Here is a 14,051-nt window from a genome sequence, read left to right as displayed (position 1 = left end):
GAGTTGGGTGTGGTCCATTGCCATAACCAAGTTTCGGCTGTTCCTTTTCAAGGAGCCCAAATTTTCCTGAAACCAATTGAAAGGACAGACTGACCCTTATCATCAACCCTCTCATAGACTGATTTGTTTCTGATACAATGGAAAGAGAACTGGATTTAGAGTCAGAATATCTGGGTTCAAATATTGACTCAGCCACCTCTGACCTTTGTAACCTATAGCAAGTAACTTAGCCACTCTGGGGTTCTGTTTCCTTATCTCTTAAATGAAAAGGTTGGATTTGATAACCTCTAAGATCCATTCCAGTCCATGCTGCTATGATTCCTTAGAGCAAATAGTTTGCCCTTGTACATGTAGAGATTATGACTAATGCTCCTTTTAGATATTTTAAGCTGCGACTATCCATAACTCCTTGTCACACAAAAAGGCTCATTCATAGATAACTTCTCAGTGATGTCTTAGAAGCAGAACAGAACCTGGAAAGCTTTCATGGGCTGTAATAAATTTTTATATTAAATTGTCTCCTGAGAAGGATTTGGATAACATACTTCTTAAACTTTTGACTATCTTCAATTAATGCAGCAGCCCCTAAAACCAAGAGACTAGGGAGGGAAATGAGCCTGATGAAAACACAAGCCTGATATCCTTGGACCTAGGAGGGAAGAGAAAGGTCTTGGGAAACCACAGCTTACCTGCGCTATATGGAGAAGGCTGAGGGATGGTCCCTATCCCTACACTGACTGTTGGTGCTACTACTCAGGGACACAGTTATAGCTGCACAAACAACAGGGGGAATTGAGGCACAGGGCTAGGCACACGGTAGACATGGTAATATAATATTACATTCCTATGTCATAATTTCTTCTGTCATTCCCCAATTTGGGGGCACCCATTTTCCTTCTAGTTCTTTGCTATTTCAAAAAATGCTGCTATAAATACTTTTGTATCAATGAGTCAAAGGATACATATACAGTTTAATGACTTTTTAAAAATGTAACTGCTTTCCAGAATAATTGAACTAGTACACGGCTCCAAAAGTTGTACATTAGAGTACCTGCATTTCCACTACCTTTCCAATATTTTTTCAATATGTTCACCTTCTTCAATCAATAGAGATGAGATAAAAATTTAGAGTTGCTTGAATTTGCCTTTCTCTTCTTATCAGTGATTCAGAAATTTTTTTTCATATATTGATAGCCAGAATTTCTTCTTTTGGAAACTGCCTGTTTGTATTCTTTAAACCACTGACCTACTGGAAATGACTTTTGTTCTTATACAACAGTATCAATTCCCTATTTATCTTAAAAATCAGAGCTTTATCAGAGATATTTTCTATGAAGGTTTTCCCAATTAACTGCTTTTCTTCTCATTCCAGTTGTACTGATTTTGTTTATTCAAAAGCTTTTCAATTTTCTGTAAGCAAATTTGTCTATTCTATCTTCCTGTTCAGCTAAGAATTTATTACTTAGTTAAGAATTTTCCACCTAGCCACAGCTGTTCAAGATACCTCTTTCCATTCTCTTCTAATGTTTTGCGATTGGACCTTTAATATTTAGGTTGTATATCTATTTGGAGCTTCTTGTAATATATGGTATGAGATGTTAGTCCTATGACTCCACGTTTATCTCTCTCTCCAATGCATTATGCCGCCAGTTTGCCTTAGCGCAATAAATGAGGCCAGCAGAGCCATTAAATTCTAAGCAGCATGATGCCTTTACCTATGACTAATGGACAGATGGGAAGCTTCTCTTCTTTGTATGTCTGGGAACATAAAATAGTATGAATTCTCATAGAGAATTTCTATAGCATTCTGCAGGGACTTATGGTGAAGTTAATAGTTTCACTATTTATAAATAATGTTATATATCCTTTACCAAAAGTTATTTTTGCAACAATGCTTGTCTTTCTCTAATCTTGGCTTCCTCTAGACCCATAGAAAGGCAAATAGATGATTAGCATAATATACTATGTTAGACATGGGTTATTTCTGAGGTTTGTGGAAAAGACATGGCAAGTTATTGAAGCTGCCTCATTCTTTATAGAAAAAAATGCTGGGATTGTAAATGATTTTCTGAAAAATCTTTTTCTTTAAAGACATAACGTGCTTAAAGATTCCTTCTCTTTCTTTATATAGATCTTCCAGGGGAACACCAACCCCACAGATGTTGTGTATGGAGTTTTCCCCAAGCCTTTCATAACACGTTTTGTCCGAATCAAGCCAGTAACCTGGGAAACTGGTATATCAATGAGATTTGAGGTTTATGGCTGCAAGATAACAGGTAAGCTAAAATACTGCATATTGTTTTCCTTTTGGGGAAATTTGGATTTAGGGGAGAAAGTAAGTCTATGTTTATTTTATATTTATATCCTATACAGTTGTTAAATGTTAATTTATAAATATCATATCATGTATTTATTTAAATAGTTTCTTCTGAAGATCATATTATGTTAACTTTTCTGCCACTACCTGTGTGACCTAGGTCTAGATCAGGGTGGGGAACCTGAGGTCTCTAGGCCACATGTGACTTTCTAGGACCTTGGGTGTAGCCTTTTGACTGAGTCCAAGTTTTATAGAACAAATCCTTTTATTAAACGGATTGGTTCTGTGAAGTTTGCATTCAGTCAAAGGGTTGCACTTGAGGACCTAGAAGGCCACATGGGGCCTCAAGGCCCCAAGTTTCCCACCCCTGGTCTAGACAGTTAAATTCTCTGGGCCTCAGTTTCTTCACCTGAAAAATTAGGGGATTACACACTAGATCTTTCAGGTCCCTTCCAACTCTAAATACTATGACTGTATGGTTTAGCTTTGCAAAGTCTGTTAAGTCAGAGATTTTTAGAGATTAAATTTAGTTTACACATGTGAAAATAAATAATATTTCATAGTTAATTTATTAAAAGCAATCAACAAATTAATATATCCCCATCTAATGAATAGAGAATACTTTTTTATTTCAATTTACTTCAACAAACATGTTTTAGGTGGGGGTGGAGGAAGGGAAGGGAATAAGCATTTATATAGTGTCTATTACATGCCAGGCACTGTGCTAAGCACTTTACAAATATTTGATGCTTACAACAATCCTGGTAGGTGAGTGTTATTATTACCCCCATTTTACAGAGGAGGAAACTAAGGCAAATAGAGGTTAATGACTTGCCCAGGGTCACACAGCTAGTAAGTATCTGAGGCCACCTCAAACACCACAGAACTCAGGTCTTCCTGATTCCAGGTCCTCCAGTGTTCTAACCATTGCGACACCTGGCTGCCCCTGTACTTTCTATGTGTAAGCCACTGAATTAGGTGATGAGAACACAAAGACAGAAAAAGTCACTTATATCAAAGAAACTATGTTCTATTGAGTGAAAAATAAAACTGAAAAATGCCACCTAATTTGAGGAAGAGATGGAATTAGGAACTGGAAGGACAAAGGAAAAAACTTGAAGTAGGAGGAGACTCCTTACTTAAGCTTTGAAAGAAGCCAGGCATTCTGAGAGGTAGATGGGAGGTGGGAGTACATTCCAGGTTGTGAGGCACAGCCTGTGTAGTGGCCTGGAGGTGAGACACAAGATGTAATATATCAAAGACCAGAGACCAACATGCCAGAGGACTATGACGTATGTTTAGAAAGGTAGATGAGAGCCAGACCGTGTAGGACTTTAACTGACAGGCTATTTGATGCTGGGGGCAACAGGAAGCCAATGGAGATTTTTGAGTAAGAAAGTGATATGATCAGACATGTGTTTTAGTAATGTTAATTTTACAACTGTTTAACTGATGAATTGGAGAGGGAAGAGATTAGAATCAGGAAAACCAATGAAAAACAATATTACAACATTCCAAGTAAGAGGTGATGAAGGACTGGAGTGCTTAGTAATAGCCATGTTAGTACAGAAAATGAGAAAGACACGGGACGTGCTGATAGAGAAGGATGTGCGATAAAACTTAGCAACTTAGTGGTTAGAAGCTGGGAAGGAAAATGCTAAGAGGTGGGATTAGAGAGTCAAAGTTAACTCTGAAATAGCTAGCGTTTATATAGTGCCTTACAAATATTGTCTCATGTGATCCTCAAAACAACCCGGGGAGGTAGGTGCTCCTTTTATCCCCATTTTACAGATGAAGAAACTGAGGCAGACAGAGATGAAATGACTTAGTCCAGAGTCACACAGCTAGTAAGTGTCCGAGAATTTGAAGTCAAGTCTTCCTGACTCCAAGTCCATGATATTTGATATTTCAAACCTGAGTGATTATTAGGATAGTAGTGTCACCAACAGGAATAGAGTTGAAGGATGGTTGGGTTCAGATAGGAAGATAGTATATTTTGTTTGGGACATATTGAGTTTGAGAGGGCTACATAAAGACGTCCAATAGGCAGCTAATGACTAAAGTTCAGGAGAAAGGTTGGGGTGGTACATGAACACACACACACACACACACACACACACACACACACAAATTTGGGCATCATTTGTAGAAAGATGATCATTAAACTTATAGGGATTGCTGAGATCATTGATAGATTCTAGAGAGAAAATAAAAGAAGTCAAGGCAGAACCTTAGGGAATGTCCTTGATTAGAGGACAGAAGATCAATGATGATCCAGCAAAAGAGAATAAGGAAGAGTGGTTGAAAGATTAGGAAGAGAAATAGAGCAGTGTCACTGAAACGAAGGGAAAGGGAGGTTTTAAACAGTGTCAAAAACTGTAGAAAGATTAAGTGGCCAGGGAACTAAGTGAAAAACAAAAACAAGAAATATTGTGCTTAACAGTTAAGGTGTCATTGCTGACCTTGGAGAGGCCAGCGTCACATCCTCCTCTCCCACTTCATATCCATCAGATTCACAAAGCTGACCTCAAAAAGAAAACGGCACTGTCCAGAAGCCATATAGCAAATGATTGAGAAATGAGTGGGAGATGGGACAATGGAGGCCATGAGTCTAGTCAGAGGTGGGGGAACCTGTCGCCTCAAGGCCACATATGGACCTCTAGGTCCTCAAGTGCGGCCCTTTGACTGAATCCAAGTTGGATTCAAAGGGCCACACTTGAGGACCTAGAGGGCCACGTGAGGCCTTGAGGCTGCAGGTTTTCCACCCCTTGTCTAGGTAATTTGCTCTTCCTAGAGAATCTGAGGGACTAGCTTCATAGCCTCTTCTGAAGAGGGCAAGGTATGAGGTGTACCCAGAAAATATCCCTCACATGAAGCAAATTCATGCTTTCCAACCTCTGGGCCATAAGAAGCTCCCCCCACTTTCTATCCCTGACCAGGACTTTGTGTGCCTGGAGGTTCAGATTCTTCAAAGAATTTGTTTAGGATCTCTGATCTCAAGTAAGTGCAGGCCTTACAGAAAATGTCAGAACAGGAGAGGACTGTAAATATCACCTCCTCTAACAAATCCATTTTTTAAGGGCAGAAGACTTGAAAAGTTTAAAAAACTTTTATCATTTTATATGCATGTTTTCAGGGATTTGTTTTTCATTACCATAAATTCCAGCCCTGTTATTTATTTGTGTGTGTGTGTGTACATGTATATATACATACTTTTTAAAACCAACATTTTGAAAAAGAAAAATATTGATATTGTTAGATTCAGTGGAATAAATGAAAAGAAAATAATCAGCTAAACCATTTTCCATAAAATAAATAATTATGTTAAGACCTAACTGAGAAGGAAATTATACTTGCTTACAGTATAGGCACTTGAAAAATGATGCTTTTTTTTTTCTTACCACACTGATTGTTTTTCTACTTGAGGCAGTCCTGTTTGGTAAATACCAAAGGACTCTGAACGTGAAAAGAGAGAGGAGAGGAAGGGAATGAGGGAGGAAGGAGGAATGGAAGGATGGAAGAAAGAAGGGCAGGAGGAAGGGAAAGAAGGAAGAAAAGGATGGAGAAAGAGAAAGAAGGAAGAAAAGAAGGAGGGAGAAAAAGGGGAAAAGGGTAGGGAGGAAAAGAAAGGAAAGAGGAAGGAAGCAAGAAGAGAAGGAAGAAAGAAAGAAGAGAAGGAAGGAAGGGAGGAAGGGAGAATGGGAGGAAGGGAGAAAGGGAGGAAGGGAGAAAGGGAGGAAGAGAGGAAGGAAGGAAGGAAGGAAGGAAGGAAGGAAGGAAGGAAGGAAGGAAGGAAGGAAGGAAGGAAGGAAGGAAGGAAGGAAGGAGGGAGGGAGGGAGGGAGGGAGGGAGGGAGGGAGAGACAGAAGGAAGGAAAGGGGGGAGATGAAGGAGAGTCTGGCACAGAAGAAAGAATGTGGACTAGATGTAAAGATTCCTGTTTTCTAGTCTATTCCCTACAACTTTATATGTGTGACCATAGTTTGGTTATTCTACCTTTCTGTCTCAGCTTCTTCAACCCCCAAATAAGGATCCTGGATGCTCCCACCTCTAACACTGGAACAATTCATCTCATTCTATGTAGAAGATAGTTTATAAAATATTATTATAAGCAGAATCACCTGTTCCAGTTAATTACTGGTGGGAGTAGGGGGTCCTCCAAATGGCATCATCTGGTCCCCATTACCAGCTAACCATTGTCATTGTAAAGTCTGGTTTTAAGTCAAACAGGTGCAACCACAGTGGCCAAAAATGTAACTTCTATTTTTAACACTGTTGTTTTACACACACCTGGCAAATACGTTTATAAACGCTTGCCAATTTATTATTTGTTTATTTACTTATTTATTTACAGCAAATGTAGAATTCTGAGAAATGACACTGAAAGGAAATAACAGTCTTATAGGGCATACACAGATATAATGATCAGACATTGATAAAAAATAAAAAGTAAAAAATTTTATGAAAATAAAAAGCAAAAGTTTTAGCAATATTTTACTAAAATTCCTATTAGCCGGAATTCTCAAACATCTACATGTTTATGTTATAACTGATGCTTTCCCTCAGACACAATATCTTGAAGGACCTTTAGAATCATAAAAGAAAGTTTAAATTGTGTTATCCAGTTGGACAGGTTACAATCTTTTCATTGTCTACTTAACAAGATACTTTATTAATAAGAACACTTATCCCCTAACAATTCTGGGAGAGAGACAAAGACAGACAGAGAGGCAGATGCAGAGATAGAGAAAGGGGCACTATGGCATACTGTATATAGAAATCCAGCCTCTGACTGAAAGACCAGGGTTAAATTCTGCCTCTGATTAAAAATAGTTGTTAACCCTAGGAAAGTCTATTTAATCTCTGTTCTCCCCAGCAATTCTCTAAAACCATAAATTGCTTAACTGACAGTTCCAGGTCTTCATTGGTATTTTGTCATGGGGAATTTCCTATATCAATGAAATCACAAGTCTGAACAAAAAAAAAAAAACAGAAAGTTCACTGTTTAAAATTGAAAAGATTTTAAAATGTCATAGAGTTATCCCTTCTTATCCACCTGTCTTTCTATGTCTTGGAATCATCAGAAATTCTGGATTCAAGTCTCAGCTTCAGTCCATATTGGCTGCATGATTGTGAATGAAGGGATCAATCTCTCTGAGTCTCAGCTTCCAAATCCATAAAATTCAAGGATGTCCAGTGCGCCTTCCAACTCTTAACATAAGATCCTGCAACCTCTCTCGTTTTCAGTTTCTTCATCTCTTAGATGAAGGAATGTCTTCACCACCTCTCTCACACAGTTGGGGTGGGGACAGAGCCAAGTAATAAGTTATGATGTTAATCCCAAGATCATTTGTATACTTTACAAGGTGAATTTGAATTGGGAGCCATTCCTTTGTGGGATGATTCTTCAAATTATCAAAGTATACGTTCATCTGGGTCCCAATCTTGAATTGTAAGTGTAAATTTGCTCACAGTCACAGTACAAAAATGATCCAAATTTTTTTTGTTAAAGAGATAGCTTCAGGGGGCTCTTAGTTGTTATTGGAAGGAGACACAGAAGCAAAATTGATAACAGCTTGTCTGTAAGCTATGAATCTGTGGTCTGAGTGGAGGCTCTGCACCATTAGCTATGTGGACATGTAAACTGCATTAGTGAAAGGGCATAAGTCTGGTTGAAGCTCTGCTCTCCTTACAACATTCAAGTTAATTACATTTTTTTCCTCCAAATGGCAACATCTGATCCCCATTACCAGCTAAACATTGCCATTGTAGAAGGCTGATTTTGAGTCAAGCAGGTGTGACCACATTGGCCAAAAATGTAACTTCTATTTTTAACACTGCTGTTTCATGTTCATTTGGTGATGAATGTATGCCAATTTATTATTCATTCATTCATTCATTCATTTACTTACGTATGCATTTATTTATTTAAATAGTCAGCAGGTTTAAGTCTTGGGGTTCCAAATCCTACTCTGAAGGAACAAATATTTATTACTAAATTATAAAGAAAATTAAATCTTAAAATAAGGTTTCAACTGAGGAAACGGCACATGTCTTTGGTTGTACTTGAATTTAATTGTAACTAATTCTGATAATATCTAAGCATTCTTGGCTATCTGGTAACCAGGATGCATTTTGAATGCATGCAATTCACTTAGAAAAAAAGATCATAATTTTGGTTTTGTTGATAATTTCTAAGAAAATTTAAAATTGATATAAAAAGAATTGTGATTCTATTTTTTTAAAATCATAACTCATATTTGCATAGTGCTTTAAGCTTTATAAACCCTTTTAATCTCAACAACTCTATGAGGTAGGCAGGGTAAGTACTGTTTTCCCATTTTATAGATGCGGAAAGTCACTTATTACCTTTCCCAGGTAGAGACGACCAAAAAAGATCATATAGCAGTTCTAATTTTGAGAGAATTTTCAATGGATCAATCAATATTTATTAAGCATCTACTTTGTCCACTCTTGTAGTAGGTGTCAACAGATTCACAAAAAGCGTAAAGACATGGTCCTTTAAGGAGCTTACATTCTAACTAAGGAGGCAATACTCATATACACAGAAACCAATTTGAGAAAAACGTCCTAATCAATATAATATGGTGCTAAGTGAAATGGAAAGGAGAGAAGTGAAAGATCAGTGTGGGCTAGAGTCATTGGAAAAGGTTTCATGGAGAAACTGAGACTTGAAGGAAGAAAAGACAAGATGATGAAAAAACAAATATAAGGAATGGAGGAGGAATCAGGAGCCAAAGATGATGCTAAGGTTTCAAGCCTGATAGACCTGCAGAATCTGATTCCAAGAACGGAAATTGGATCACACTTTATCACCCTCATAGATTCCCCTCTTCCTTATAAAGTTGAAGATCCATGAAGGCAGGGACTGCATCTTCTTTCATTTTTATGTGCCTAGAACAGTGCCTTGCAATATGGTTAAGTGTTTCAGAAATGTTTGTTGAGTTCACATAAATTTGGTAGTTGGAAAGGGAAGCTAAAGTGTCAGAGAAGATAAAGTATGTGCCATATTGACAAGAGGATTATCCAAGCTTGGAGATAACTTATTTTTGTTGTTGTTCATTTGTTTCTCCTGTGAAACTGAAGCAAACAGGATTGAGTGATTTGGCCAGGGTCACTTAATCCTGTTTGCCTCAGTTTCCTCACACGTGAAATGAGCTGGAGAAGGAAATGGCAAACCACTCCAGTATCTTTGCCAAGAAAACCCCAAATGGGATCACCAAGAGTCAGACATGACTAAAATGGCTGAACAACAACAACAAACTAGATAGAATCAGCCACACGGACACCCATCTCTTCCCCCACCAACATTCATGTGCTCCACAGATCACTTCAGCATTCTCACTTTTACCAGAATCAATTCAAGCAGCCCTTAAGCATCTGCCTCCTAGAATAGAGATTTTGCATTAAGATAACAGAGACAAAACCAAAACAATCCTTCCCCTTAAGAAGCTTACATGCCATTAGGGGGATAATACAGGTAACATACAGATAATCATGTATTAGTAAATACAGAATAAATTGAGAAAGGAGAGAATAAGATAATCAGAGCAGGTTTATTGTGCCACAGAAGTAGCGTATTAATGGAAAATAAAAATTTGGGAAAAAATACTGGCAGAAAACGTATTTAAGCCATGGGAGATGGCCTGTATGAATACACAGGGACATAGGGACAGGGAGTAGCTTGCTGAGTTTGAGTAGCGCAGCTCTGCCACCCTTAAATCCAATTCATTTGCAAGTCAAGGCATCCCCCTCCTGATGTCATTGACCTCTTCAAGAATGAAGGATGAGGGGCAGCCAGGTGGCGCAGGAGGATCTGAGTTCAAATGTGGCCTCACACCAAACACTTGACACTTACTAGCTGTGTGACCCTCGGCAAGTCACTTCATTGCCTAGCAAAAAAAAAAAAGAATGAAGGATAAACATGCAGTAGGTTGATTTGGACAGACTGTAGAGTACGTGAAGGAGAGCAGCAAGGTGGTACAGTGGATAGAATGATCGACCTGGAGTTAGGAAGACCTGAGTTCAAATCCAATCTCAGATAAAAGTCACAGCTTGTCACTCTGGGCAAGTCATTTAATCTCTGTTTGCCTCAGATTTCTCAATTGTTATTAATAGCACCTACCTCCCAGGGTCGTTGTGAGGATAAAATGAGATGAGATTTGTAAAATGCTTAGCACAGTGTCTGGCCCATAGCAGACACAATATAAATGTTAATTTTCATTATTAGATATATGAAAATAACTGGATAAGTAGGGGTGGCTAATTGTAAATTGAGGGGTCTCTTTTCAATAATGGGGGCAGGGGGAGGCTCTGAAGTATTTGGAACCAGGAAATAACGAGTACCTTAGGCAGATTATTTTGGCATCTGTGCAGAGGACGACTTGAAAAGGAAAAAGACTGGTAGCCAGGAAACCAATTAGGAAATTATTAGAATAGTCTAAGGGTCAGGTGATAAGAAACTGAACAAGGGTGTGAGTGAATGAGCCATATCACCTTGGAAGAAACAACAGGGGGATAATGCACTCATTTTCTTTTAGATCTAGTCCTTTGTGCTCTTTGAAATGAGAGGTTTCCTGGTGTATCAGTTTCCTCCATTGGTCCAGATCACCAACTCATTCCTCACCTAGGACCTCCTCACTGTCACTTACGCAAGATAATCCATCTCTAGACTCGAAGCATGTTCACCGACTATCCTCCTGCCTCGAATACTCCCCCTCCTCATCTCTGCCTCCTGTCTTCCCTGGCTTCCTTCAAAGCCCAGCTAAAATCCCATCTTCTCTGAAAAGCCTTTCCTGATCCTCCTTACTACTGCCTTCTCTCTATTGATTATCTCCGATTTATCTGGTATAGATCTTGTTGGTACAAAATGGTTTTCATTAGACCATGAGGTCCTTGAGAGCAAGGAGAGTTTTTTGCCTTCTTTCTCTCCTCAGGGTTTAGCACAGTGTCTGACATCCTGTGTTGTTGTTCAGTCATTTCAGTTGTGTCTGGTTCTTTGTGACCTCATTGGGGGTTTTCTTGGCAGAGGTACTGGAGTGGTTTGCCATTTCCTCCTCCAGCTCATTTTACAGATGAGGAAACTGAGGCAAACAGGGTGAGGTGACTTGCCCAAGGTCACACAGCTATAAGTGCTTGAGGACAGATTTGAACTCAGGAAGATGAGTCTTCCTCACTCCAGCTCTGGTGCACTATGCACTATGGCGCCTCCTAGCAGTCCCAGCTTGACATACAGGAGGTAGCTAATAAATACATTTGGATTAATTGATAGCCTATAAGAATTGCCGGGGACACTGAGAGAGTGTGTCTTGTTCATTGTCACTCAGTATATATCAGAGGCAAAATTTAAACCCAAGGTCTTCTTGATTCCAAGGCCAACTATCTCTCCCTTACACTATTTCTCTTTTAAACACTGTAACTAAAGCCCTGATTTGGGCCAACAGCACTGATCATCCATGCAAATGCCTAGGAGTCCCCAAACCACACTTTGAGATCTGGTGTTTAAGAGAAAATAACTGCTAATGGACAAACTGGGCTCAAACTGTCTCTTTGTGCCTTAGGCCTTTGTGTGTGAATAAGAAAGGATCAAAGCGGAAAGGAATATTGGAGTTTGTTCTTTGTGGGAAACTAGATTTCAATTTGAGGCAAAACATTCTACACTTATCCCTTGCACATCGCGACTTTCCTCATTGAGGTTTTGACATATTGCTGGTCAGCATAAGAAATTCAATGGGAATTGTGGGGGGGAAAGCTTTGTGGAAGCTGCAAGACAACATGGGAAGGCCAGGAGGGGACATAGACAAAGTTTAGAAACTCAGAAATGCAAAAATACATGTATAGTACTGTAAACACCCCATAAAAGAAAAAGAAAAAATTCAGACTTTCTCTCTGGTGTGATGGGAGGGCCAAAAATTTTATGCAGATTTTCCAGATCCCGGGTAAGGGTGCCACACTCTTAAGCCCAGCGATGTGGAAGGGATAACTGTAGCGGTTTCTGCTAATGGTTTCTTCAGACAGTGGAGTTACACAGAAAATCATTTGACATTGCCTAATTATTCCCTTTTATTCCACAGATTATCCTTGCTCCGGAATGTTGGGGATGGTGTCTGGACTCATTTCGGACTCACAAATCACAGCCTCAAATCAAGGAGACAGAAACTGGATGCCTGAAAACACCCGCCTTGTCACCAGCCGCTCAGGTTGGGCACTGCCCTCTGCCCCTCACTCCTACACAAATGAGTGGCTCCAGATAGACCTGGGTGAAGAGAAGATTGTGAAGGGCATCATCATTCAGGGAGGGAAGCACCGCGATAACAAGGTGTTCATGAAAAAATTCAAGATCGGATACAGTAACAACGGCTCCGATTGGAAAATGATTATGGATGACAGCAAACGGAAGACCAAGGTGAGAGGGCTGGAGGCTGGCACAGCACCCCGTTCAATCAGCAAGCGCTCGTCAGCCTGGTATGAACCAGGCACCGTGCTAGCGAACAGTCTTCTACTGCAGTGTGAGAGATAGCGTGTGCATCTCTCAGGGAATGTAAAATACACATGAAACAGATAGAACTCGGCCTGACTCTCGGCCCAGTACTCTGTGCACTATGGCGCCACCTAGCTGCCGGAAAACAAGGCAGTAAAAACTAGTTTGACGGTTGGCCGGGTAAACTTCATAACGCTAGAGTGGGAGTCAGAAAGACTTGAGTTCAAATTTGGCCTCAGATATTTACTGGCTGTGTGACCCTGAGCAAGTCACTTCACTTCTCCATTTTCTTATCTGTAAAATGAAGATAATAATAGCACTTACCTCCTAGGGTTGTTGTAAGGATAAAACTCTTTTAAACCTTAAAGTGCTATGTAAATGTTCATCATTGTCATCCCCTCCTAGGGGATCCCTGATATAAATTAACTTGCTTGGTATGGAAACTTTTAAAATATAGGAAGCTTCCGTTTTGTTTTGTTTTTTACCTATGATGATAATGGCAACAATCTATCAATAAACATCTATTAAGGGCATACCGTGTACCAAGCACGACGTTAAGTGCTAGGGACGCAAAGGAAAATTGAAAGCTCTCCCTGCCCTCAAAGAGTGAGGGAGATAATATGTACACGGAAACAGGAATGCTTTTCTTTTTTTTTTGCAGGGTAATCGGGGTTAAGTGACTTGCCCAGGGTCACACAGCTAGTAAGTGTCAAGTGTCTCAGGCTGGATTTGAACTCAGGTCCTTCTGACTCCAAGGCCAGAGCTCTATCCATCGCACCACCTAGCTGCCCACATAGAAACAGGAGTGGATCAGATGCAGGGTAAATACTGGGTGTCCCAAAAGTCTTAGTGCAGCTTTAAGCTCTTATCAGCATATAGTTTACAAAGCATTCTACTCACAAGAACTCTATAAGGTGAGTAATGTACGTATTAGTATCCCATTTTACAGATGGAGAAGTTGAGACTGGATAAAGGTTAAGTGCTATGCCTGTGGTCACACAGCCCACAGATGGTATAGTTGGGAGTCCAACTTAAGTCCCTTAATTCAATACAAAGCACTGTCTCTCCAAAATAGTCACAGAAAAAATTTATAGTCAGACAAAAGCCAGAGACAGCTCTAAACAGCTTATGAAAGCCAATTGTTAAATTTTCTATTTGAGCATTTGAGCTTCAGAAATTGGCAAATGCTCCACATCGTGGCTTGACTTATTGTTTTGTGTATTGGCTAGATTT

The 14,051-nt window shown here is 39.5% G+C and overlaps 1 protein-coding gene across 8 annotated transcripts in view; it reads left to right on the top strand.

The window, feature by feature from the left end:
• The window catches only part of NRP1 (neuropilin 1), a 182,639-nt gene that overhangs the window by 128,094 nt on the left and 40,494 nt on the right, over window positions 1-14,051 (top strand). For all 8 annotated transcript variants that reach the window (XM_020990447.2, XM_078152238.1, XM_078152226.1 and 5 more), the window contains 2 exons: window positions 2,132-2,276; window positions 12,412-12,743. In XM_020990447.2, the coding sequence (XP_020846106.1) occupies window positions 2,132-2,276; window positions 12,412-12,743 (477 nt within the window). The remainder of the gene's footprint in view (window positions 1-2,131; window positions 2,277-12,411; window positions 12,744-14,051) is intronic.

The sequence above is a fragment of the Phascolarctos cinereus genome, unplaced genomic scaffold (genome assembly GCF_003287225.1).
Source record: "Phascolarctos cinereus isolate Bilbo 61053 unplaced genomic scaffold, phaCin_HiC Scaffold_1;HRSCAF=81, whole genome shotgun sequence".
Taxonomy (NCBI): domain Eukaryota; kingdom Metazoa; phylum Chordata; class Mammalia; order Diprotodontia; family Phascolarctidae; genus Phascolarctos; species Phascolarctos cinereus.
Note: the sequence above shows the minus strand (reverse complement) of the source record. Positions and strands in the feature narration are given on the sequence as shown.